Genomic DNA, 10,822 nt, shown 5'->3' on the forward strand with positions numbered 1-10,822 from the left:
AATAATTGTAACAGTCGGGAGTGAACGGGTCCTGTTGTTTTTGTCGAATTTTTGCTCCTGATTTTCTTATTAAACCGTGTTTACAATTTACCTGAGTTGTATCAGAAGAGGATTTCTATAAAGGCGCTTTCGTCTCGTCGATTCAGGCACGTCCCCAGGCGTTAAAATGCGGGGAAAAAGGACTCGTTTTCATACCTGAATGGGCCGATATTTTTTCAAAAATGTCCGGAAAATAATTGAAAAAGATCTATTATACAGATAGATTGATGGTCGAAAGCGCCTCCCCGTGATTTAGTCGTAAAATGGGGAGCCTGGACAAGGCCGTCTTGACTGGTTTTATATGCAGGATCTGCTCGAAAATCAACAAAGTCGTCGTCCACGTTCATGGAGAAGAAGGCGAAAAGATCAACTTGGCGAGCCAGCTGCAGAACTACTTGGGCTTGGATGTAAGAGTACTCCATTTCCCCGACTCCCTTGCCAGGTTCAAAACCATTTTCTTATTTCAGCTCTACATGGACGACCACCTACCAAAGACAGTTTGCAACAGCTGCATCCTCAAGCTGAAAATGCACTACGACTGGATGGAACTCATAAAAACTGCTCAGCAGCATATCAACAAGGGAAATGTAAGCAATACTTATATGTATGTCAAGCAAAGATTCACCAAATCCTAACTAGTGGAACGATATTATGTGCTCGCCTTTCTTGGCTAAATGTATTTTCTTTTCTGCTTCAAAGTACACAAATATGCAGGAATCAACTGTGACGATGATGGGCATACTAGGAAGCCGGGTTTGTGCACCCCAGGCACTCTAGCCTTGTATGTTGTACTTATTGTACCTTCCTAGTTCTCTAGTTTAGTGCAGTAGACTCAATCCTCCTTCTTAGAAGTATCAAGTCATTGACTGTCTCTGGTACGATTTCATTCCCAAGGTTTTTTCTATATGTTTTAAACTAGGTTAAATCTTTATTGAGCCATTGTTTCGGATTCGAAGATGATATGAGTAGCTGTTTCCTCCTCCTCATTGCATAATCTTTACATGGAATCATTGTTATACGTACCCATGTTGTAAATGTTTTCTTAGATGCCAGTGTTCGGTTAATAGTCAGCAGTGAATGCCACTGTTGGTGAGGGTTGTTTCAACATGAGTTTACTGAGTCTAGTACCACTAAAGTGTAAGATTCTGTATTTGTTTTTGTTATTCCCAAGTAAAGGTTTGAGGCCTATGCACGGTCTTGCAGATCCTCCTCCGGCTAGTATGTCTGCTTTCTCGTTACCCAAAATTCCTCTGTGCCCTGGCCCCAAGATATCATCAGGTTGTTGTGTCCCCATGTTTTAGAGATTGTGGATGTATTCACTGACCAATTTTGATGTGATTCTTTTATATGCTAATGCTTTAATGGCTGCTTGGCTCTTAGATCTTATGAGGATTTTTTCGCCAGTGTCCTCCTCTTTTAAGATTTTCCAGGGCACAAGCATTGATGGCATGATTTTAGCTTGAAAGACCGCGATGTTCTTCCCTAACGAGTTTGATTGCTCATATCTTGGGCTTGTACAAAAAACACCCAATCTGGTTCCTTCGTTTGTTGTGGAGCCATCTGTATACCATATCATTGAAACCGATGCTCTCCTGAGTTCTTCCTCTCCTGTATAGTTGAGACTTTATAGGATGTTGTAAAGAAATTTTCCAGGATCATATAGTCAGTCCCTATTTCTAAGAATGGGTATGTTATGTTGGGTTTACATCCTATCCAGTTTGACTGTTTTTGAAGCCTAAATGAACTTTTCCTAGCTTCTCCTTGTATAAATGTTTTCAGTGGAGGTAGGTTTAGCAGAGTTTCTAGTGCACTTGTAGGGGTTGTTCTCATTGCCCCTGTGATACATAGGTTTGCTATTTGTATGCTGTTAGTAGCCACTTTTTGTTGAGCTTTGGTCCATCAGATTAACGATCCGTAGGTTATTTTGGGCCTTATTACTGCCATGTATGGCAACTGGGTCATTTTCAGGTTCTTATTGTGGTCATTAGCGATATTTTAATTTTTTCTATCATATGCTGCAGGTGAGGGTGCCAGGTTAACTTCTTACCAAAGATTATTCCTAGGTATTTAACCTGGTTTTTTTACTGAAGCATTTCATTATAGAAACATAGGCTTTGTATTTCTATGTTTCTTGGTGAAAGTAATTAGGGTAGTTTTTGAGAGGTTTGCTTTAAGTCCGCATTGTGAACACCATTGTTCCACCATATTTAGTGCTCTATCGGATGAGCTCTTTTATTGTTGTCAAATATTCCCCTAGTTTGACAATATCACCTGCATACCTTTGGTATAAATTCCGCTTTCATTAAGTTTGCATGTGAGGTCATCCATTTCCACATTTCACAGCAGAGGCGTGATTCCTCCTTGTGGACATCGTCTCACCACCACTGCTTCTACTTTTTCGTGGAACATGGAGGTCCGGACTTTTCTGCTTTTTAGAATTGATTCTATCAATTATGCAACAGGTTTTGTCAGTTCCTCGCTGTTTGAGTAATGCTTCAAAAGGATTATTATCAAATGCTCCTTCAGAGTCCAAGATTGTTCAGTGAATCCTATATTCGTATCGTTATTTGGTTCATATTCACAGGATTTTGCTTTCTGCTAAGCATGTTAATATTTATGCAGGGGCTTTTAGAGAGCTGCTCTTGTGTTTTTCATCTAGCCTTTCGAGTCAGAATCAACTGTGCTGTATATAAATCAACTGTAATCGTCACTCAACACTGCTATTTATTTTTCAATAATAAACGGTTCCTAACTAGTATAAATGTATTAACAAAAGTACATCATAGCGTTGTTTCTGGAAGAATTGGCCCAACATAGTAGTCTTGGAGTTCCTCGATCTATATCTTGATATCGCAAAAATCAGGACTTGGTTTTCAATGCATGGAAAACAGTCGAAAGTAAGATAGGGCAAAAGTACTCTGTGACTGAGTTAGTAGTCACTACACAAAACATTAACCGCAGCAGTGATAGTTTCACTGTGGTCCATCATGATTAGTGGTAAGTTGAGAACTTGCACGGTACTCAGCAAATATGTATTTGCATGTGTATGTACATAGGCACTCTGTCTGGCAAATGCTAAGAGGAGCATCTCGTGACTTAGGCGAATACGGCAGGATCCACATTTAGGGTCTGTGGCAATGAACCTGCAGTTTGGTCGTTGCCAATAATTTTGCTATTTTCTCACCATTTTGTGTATGAAAAACCAAAACAGTAAAGGTTTAGCAGATCAAAATATTCAGAAAGGGCCAAATTACATAAAAAATGTAATGTAGGAAACACTACTGACTTTGATCTGCCGACTGCCTCTCCTTGCTGGATTGGTATGCCAGACACATTTTACCATTTCGTCATCTTCAGTTTTAGGTCTGACACCATGGCATTGGAAGATTTGTCATTTTTCTTGAAGTCTTTAGGGCAATTTACCTGTGGTTTGGTCATACAGATTATTTTGGTCTCAGGCGTGTTTTATATCTGAAAAGCCAAAAAAGCCCTGATTTAGCGGATCAAATTACATTTTTTGTCTGAATTGGTCGTTTTCTGGTCTGCCTCCCTGGCTGAGTTGGTCTAGAAGACCCATTTTGCCATTTAAACAGCTGTATTAGTTTGCCTAAAAGGCCTCATCCAAACCAAAACAGCAAGGATTGACAGACCTATATTTTTTGTTTGATTTGATCATTACATCTTAAATTGAAACCCTTATATTAAAAACTTTCCCTGCTAATTTATTTATTTTTTTCCTACAGAAATCAAGGAGACAAGGAGAATCTCAGCAAAATGATCAACAACCCACATGAAAGAAAAATTATGAAGGAAGCCCCAGTTCCATCAAATTGTGAATAATTCCTTCCAACTAAATAAGTACAATTCTAAATAAACGAAAGAAAATAAATGGTGCAAAATCCATAAGAAAAAAAGCCAAAACAAAACAAAAAGTCCTTTTTCACCTAGTGAATTAGTTTATTATTTTATTGTGTATATATATTATATTTGTTTATATACCACAGTGTAGATAATGTGATCCTGTATAGTGTGAATTTTTGTTTTTATTTTTACGTAATGTATTTAAATTGGTTAAAATATAATATTTTTCTACAAGGCTAGTTCTTTTATCCGACGCCGCTTTTAGGAGAATATTTATTTAGAAATCGTGAGATGCGGTCACTAATCACCACACATTTTTAGGAGAATTTTGGTTGTATTGAAGAAAAACAAGGGTGTATAGAAGAAGATAGTAAAATTCATATATTTAAACAAAAATGTATTCTATTATATTAATTTTCTTCCGCACTCTCCTCACCGCCTTCTTGTCCTTCTTCCTCGTCTTCTTCTTCGTCATCATCACCAGCGACTTCTGCGTTTTCTGCCTCTGCCCTTTCCATTTGCCGAGCGAGTTCAGCTTCATCAGTCGCAGTGACAACCTTAGGCTATAAACGTTTAAAAAATAAATAAATAATCCAGAGTAAATTAAAATAAATTTATTATACTTTGCCAACTTTTTAAATTATTTTTATAGAATAAAATTTTTATAATTAATAAAAATAAATAAATCGTAAAACACAGTTAGAAAAGTGTAATGAGTTTATTCAAATCTAAACAAATCTGAAAAACATCCAATAATAAAAAGAATAAGTACTTACAGCCATCTGTATTTGAAAAACGCCTCCAAGTTGTTTAATGACTTCTTTAATTTTTTCTATCGCTTCTTGCAACGCTTTAAGTCCCTCTGCTTTATCCGGCGTGGCTGTCGTAATTACTAAATATAAAATTTTTTTTAAAAATAAAATACATTTCTCCCCATGGTTTTAGAATATGGTTCAATGATAAAAACTTACCATAGAGGGGTGGTGCAATTAAATTAATTTTGATTGGTAATTCTTCCGTAGAGAGTGCAAGACCGGCCTTGAGGGCTGTTTTAACAGCGTCGATCCCTTCGTACTCATAGCAAGCGACTTCAATGTCGGCCCGTATTTTGACAGCCTGGCTTGTCAGTTTCCTTTTTATATTCGTAAGCAATACTTCCTGCGTTTGTTCAGGCAGTCCACATTCGGCGAGAATAGAATTGTCTCTAAAAATTATATTAATAATTACAGTAATTATGGCCAAGTTATTGAATAGTATAGATCATCCATTTGATCTGCTTATCTTAGTCTTTTTGGCCTGTCAAGAAATTCATCCTCACTAAGCAAAAAGACCTGATAGATTGAAACGTGAGGACAGGCAAATCAAAATAATAGGAAATATTTATTTAGAAATCGTGAGATGCGGTCTGGTGTGATGTAGGTTTCAGAAAAACATTTTCTTTATCGTGCCAACATTTTGATCTTTATTGAAATCATCTTCAGGGCCTGGGATTTACAAACATTGTTTACTTATAATTTTTGATTCCCACCATTGCCCCTGGCCCTTTTTTTCGTGTAATGGAAACCCAGCTTTAGAAAAAAAGTAGAAAAGATAAAATTGTCTTGTTATTTCAGCAAAGTTTAAGCTATCGCCAAATAGGGAGAGAAGTTTGTTCTCTTTTGACCACACAATAAATTATTAAAAAAAGCTTAAGACTGGTTCTGCAGTTAATGCAAAATGGTCTGGAAGGACAAGGAAAATTTGGACGAGACAAGTGCATTATCGGATGACAAGCTTTAAAAAATCTGAGAATTAGTGAACTCGAGAAGGCCTTGCTCATCTTTACATCTTTTGTACACTTGTTACGCCATGAAGTGGAAAACAAAGGCAGAAAGGCCAGAAAAAAACTTTTATACGAAATAAAGCTAAATTGTCTTCTCAGAAGAATGTATGTTTAACATTTTTGGATCTGATAGAGTGTGTATTGATTCAGAGGAAAACAAACAGAATTAAACAAGCAAAATATAACACCGACTGTGAATCATGGAGGAAGCAGTTGATGGTATGGGGTATTATGGCGGCATTTTAAATGCTAAAAGACATACATCACCATAAAAAAATTAATTAATTTGAAAAAATAGGAGCGGATTCAAAATACTTGTTCCAACAAAACAACCCAAAATACAGAATCAAACTAACAAAAGAACTTGTTGTATAGTAATTCCTTATTCAAGGGTGTTTGGTTCCAGAAAACTGCTGTGAACGCCAAAATTGAGATACAATTCAGAACAGGGGGAAGAAGAGAGAGAAAAAAACTGTTTGTACAAAATAAACGTAATAGAAGACATAACAGTGTTTGAACATGTTAATTGTTTTCATTGTTTGTATTTTTTGATGTGCAAGGAAAGAAATAACTATTAATTGTTTGCTGTTTCGCCAAATAATTAATTTCTTTAAGAATTTCTACAGAAGGATTCAAAGGGGCCTTGGCATCCCTTCTAAACTTACAACTTCGATTTAAAGATGAGTCGAAATCTATTGCTTTTTTTTAGTATGTCCCTCAAGGTTAAAATTTCCCTGAGCTGTTTTGAAGAAAAGCTTTAGCCTGCATTAAAAATGTAAAAAAATGTAACATGCCCAGAATTTTTATTCTTTCTTCAAGGGTCAGGACATTTTTTTCAGTTTTGGAAGAGGAGGCATTTTGCAACACAACTTCCAGGAAAGAATAAAACAAACTGCGAAGAAAGAAGGAATAGTGTGTTGAAAGCAGGCAAAAGTTATGTGAGAATCAATTAGAGCCTCTAATACATTTTTCAAAGAATTATTTTCGATACGGAAATCAAATTGTTTACGCAACTGGTTTTTTTTAAACGAATAAAGATATCAGACTTCCGCAGATGTCAAAACTTAGTGCACATCAAAAAAATAGTAAAAAATGCAAAAAAAACCGCGAGAGTTAAGGGATTACTGTACTTTCTTTTTTTAATTCAACTGACCCTCAAGGTGCTAGTGTTTTTGGGAAAAAAAAGCTCATTTGTAAATTTCAGTTTCAAACTCAGGGCCGCTTCAATTGGATTCAAACGTGGGACTGTTACCTTATAGTTATGAGTCGCCTTGTCAATACCTTAACCGTTATGACCATCGTTCACAAAATGTTTAAAAAAAAGGTCATTTTTTTCCGTAGATTTTTAAGTGCAGAATTGGGTTTCTACTTCATGAAAAATTCACTTGTGCAACTAAACGCAAGAATTACTTGCGGAATGCTGTCTCGAGTTAACCATTTCACAACCAAGAGGCGAAACAAGGTGAGCCATCAGTCTAGGGAAGACAAGCATGTTGTCCATCTTCTACAACAGCATTTGCTATCATGGCAATAATTTATGTAACGAAAATGCCGGTGGTGGATACAATAATTAAATTATTTTGTCGGTGAATGCAATATGGGAACCGTCTTCTGAGGGATATAGCAGCAGAACACATCAATGATACCATTAGAAACTTTAACCAGATGACTTCCGAAGATTTTGAATATCTCGTCTTTCTGTGACCCCATTAGATTTATTATTTTCCTTTTAAGAGTACCATCAGTTTGTCCCATTTTGATGTACATTTTCTTCCTTACATCATCTCTTGTTCTTATTATGATGAGTTCTTTAGCATTCCACAAAAAGCTGAGATACACTCAGATAAGTTGAATTCTCATACTCTAGACAAGTGTTTATACGGAGCAAAAGAAACAACGCAAAACATTTTAACGCACACTAAAAACTCCGGCTCACACTGAAACATCCTCGTGCCAAAAGTTTCACAGTCCCAGCTAGGTCTCTACAATGCGAGATAAGTTTTGCAAAACAGTTGCGCCAGAGTTTCTCAAGTGGAAACCCAGCTATAGAATAGTTTTTTTTTTTTTTGGTGTTCAAAAATGTCTTTTTATTTTAATGTAACGCCTAATTATTTTTTTACCATATAATTACATGAAATGTATAATTGAATAATCTACTTTATGGTCTAAAAAAAAGTTTTAGTTACAAAATAGATTAAAGAAGATAATGTCAAAAAGGCAAGTATATGAATAATTTTTTGTAGTATTTAATAACTTTTGTAATCATAGTAAAGATAAAATTTAGAAGGAAGATTTATGAAAAGTTGAATTTTTCTTACAGTACAGCCTGCTTGAAGAAATCGTAAGCTGAAGCTTTCTTTTTTGTCTTTTCTTCAAAGAGCCATGCAGTCCTTTGATATAGGTCTTCTAACTGTTCGTCATTTTCGTACTCGAGGAGTTCCGATACATGCCGTAGGATCGAGTTGACCGCCTTCGCTTTCGCAAACCGCTCCGTACACTTTTCAACGTCTTCAGGCGAGACTCGCCTTTTGCTCAAATCAATATAACCTGGGAAAACAAAAATTGACTCGTTTAGAAAACACGTATGGTGTAGTTGTTACAGCTTGTACCTTTGTCCTTGTCGACTCTTATGACGACGACAGGTTCAGTCTTACCGACCCTGATGAGCTTGTTGATAGACCTTATACGCCTCCTAGACAATTCCGATAACAGTATCATCCCTTCGATGTTGTTGTATTCGAGCAGATGGACGTATGCGCCCATCTCAGCTATGCTCCTGACGTTCACCATCACAACGTCATCCACCTCCGGGTACTTCTCTTTGTAAAATCTACAGCTAAGCGGCATTTCTGTCTGCAAGTTAGGACAACGTGTTTAGCAATTTCAAACCATCATCCCCCGTATTAGAATATGATATAATTATCAAGCGGATCTATGTTATCATTAGGGGAAAGTACTCGTATTGAAAGAAAAACGTGTGCGGTAACCTTGTACCAACCAAAGGAATTTTTGTTTTTTTAGAACAATTCTACTTCAAAAATTAACAAATTCGATTCGACTAGAGAGGCAAACTTTTAGCTTGGTAATACGGGTGAAATACCTTTGTCGAATCGGTGTATTTATACAAAGACACTACCTAGTATTCTAGTATATACAAAAAGCACCCACGTTTCACTGTTATCCCTGCTTCTGGTCGATACTTGACGCAGTTTGACATCGATTGGAACTTCGTACCGATTCAGGAAATCGAAGTTTTTACTAGTGACAAGCACGTTTTTCTGGTGTAGTCTGGAATTGTAAGAAAGAACAAGCTAAAAAGTGGAAAATTAAATGAAAACTACGAAAACTTGACCACAAACTGTTCTGAAAAATCTTACAGTAAACAGTTCTGAAAGTGTAAAAAAAAGGATTCAAATTAACAATTTCTACGTGAAATTAAAAGAGTATGCTAATTTTATTTATTTATTGATTTATTTAATATTTTAAGAGTAAATATACCCAGTACAAGTTCTATAAGAGGTTAAACTATATATAAATAATAATGAATAATTGTAATATAAATAGTAATGTACATATTACTATTACCCCCAAGTACCCACAAGAAAAGTGACAGCTCAAAAAAAGAAATTTTTTATTTATTTATTTTTTAGACAAAACCTATTAAAATTATACAATAATTACAAATATACTTAGGAGAACTAATATAAAAAAGTTCTGTAAATGCTGTAAATGAAGCAAAAAAAAGAGCTACGTGTTTACATAACGATTATGAGACACACTAATGGATATGAAAATAATACATAAACTGAAATAAACATTTATATCTTGAGTGCAGAAATTGATTTTTAAAAATGCTAATATTATCTTGGTATGAGATGTATGGATAAGCATTAGCTATGTGCATTAACCTATTGATGGCACTTCGTTTTATGTAATCAGATTTATCTAATAAATACAATAGGAGAGACAGAAGTTTACTTTTTTTTTACTTGTGTATTAAGTTCATGCCATTACAGTTGGCAATAAAAACTCATGATACATTAATATTGTCTTTCATTTGTCCAATACAAGCGAAAACAAAAAAACTTTAAAAATCCAACTATACCACTTTAAAAGAACTACCCCTTTTTGACTTGTGACACTTTTCTTGCATATATTGGCTCTCAGCAATTTAAGTTAGTTTGTATGCTCTAACAATAATGGTAGTAACGAATGACTGGGTATTAATTATTCTTTGTGATAGTAACAGACAACATACAAGCCTAATAAATGAGCATCCTCATGATTCCCCCATGCGAATCTGCAAGAGTCATACTCAATGATCTTGAACCTTTTTAGATTAGCTTTATATTTTTCCGTGATCAGAGAAAACCTGTGTTTGAACAAAATTCAAAATGAGGCAAAACTATGGAGGCATATAAGAATTTTAAAGATTTTGTGATCAAATTTTTGAGTGTTTCTGATTATAAAGCCAAATAATTTATAACACTTTGCAGTGGTTTAATTAGTATGATCTTTAAATAAGAGTGTTGTATTGAATATGACTAGCTATTTCCAAAGTCCCTGATCAAATGTACCATTGATAGTTGAATATTTTCTAAAACAAATGAAATTTTTTTTATTGTCTTATTCATTGCTGTATCAATTGGAACAAGAATTAAGCTCATAAACCATGTAGTTTTTGAGGAAAAACACAAAAAACCCAAAAATGTTTATTGTTTTATTTGATGTAAAATGACCTACTGGGTCGATTGGAGCAAGAATTAAGCTCATAAACCTGTTGTTTTCGAGAAAAAAAGCAAAAATCTGAAAAAATATTTACTGTCTTATTTGATGTAAAACAACCTGCTAGGTTGATTGGAACAAGAATTAAGCTCATAAACCCTGTAGTTTTCCAGAAAAAAGCAAAAATCTGAAAAAAATATTTATTGTCTTATTCAATGTAAAACAACCGGCTTGGTCGATTGGAAGAAGAATTAAGCTCATAAATCCTGTAGTTTTTGAGAAAAAACGCAAAAACTCCAAAAAATGTTTATTGTCTTATGTAAGACAACTGACTTGGTTCAATGGAACAAGAATTAAGCTTATAAACCCTGTAGT

At 35.1% G+C, this 10,822-nt stretch overlaps 2 protein-coding genes across 4 annotated transcripts; one reads left to right on the forward strand and one right to left on the reverse strand.

Moving 5' to 3' along the window:
• Positions 1–3,897, forward strand: LOC106663454. Its single transcript, XM_014388305.2, has 3 exons — positions 1–446; positions 507–626; positions 3,783–3,897. The coding sequence occupies exons 1-3, from the start codon at positions 303–305 to the stop codon at positions 3,831–3,833; spliced, it is 315 nt and encodes a 104-aa protein (XP_014243791.1). The 5' UTR covers positions 1–302; the 3' UTR covers positions 3,834–3,897.
• A 359-nt stretch (positions 3,898–4,256) lies between these two features.
• On the reverse strand, positions 4,257–8,974 carry LOC106663529 (eukaryotic translation initiation factor 2 subunit 1). 3 transcript variants are annotated; one of them, XM_014388421.2, is made up of 6 exons: positions 8,891–8,974; positions 8,332–8,575; positions 8,041–8,269; positions 4,872–5,104; positions 4,677–4,792; positions 4,257–4,463 (listed from the first exon to the last, which is right to left on the reverse strand). In XM_014388421.2, the coding sequence occupies exons 2-6, from the start codon at positions 8,567–8,569 to the stop codon at positions 4,311–4,313; spliced, it is 969 nt and encodes a 322-aa protein (XP_014243907.1). In that variant the 5' UTR covers positions 8,570–8,575; positions 8,891–8,974; the 3' UTR covers positions 4,257–4,310. The 3 variants fall into 3 exon arrangements, with proteins under 3 accessions (XP_014243907.1, XP_014243906.1, XP_014243908.1); XM_014388420.1 differs by having other exon boundaries at positions 8,823–8,933; XM_014388422.2 differs by having other exon boundaries at positions 8,859–8,923.
• Positions 8,975–10,822: the final 1,848 nt, after the last annotated feature.

The sequence above is a fragment of the Cimex lectularius genome, unplaced genomic scaffold (assembly GCF_000648675.2).
Source record: "Cimex lectularius strain Harlan isolate CLEC.00 unplaced genomic scaffold, Clec_2.1 scaffold2, whole genome shotgun sequence".
NCBI classification, from domain to species: domain Eukaryota; kingdom Metazoa; phylum Arthropoda; class Insecta; order Hemiptera; family Cimicidae; genus Cimex; species Cimex lectularius.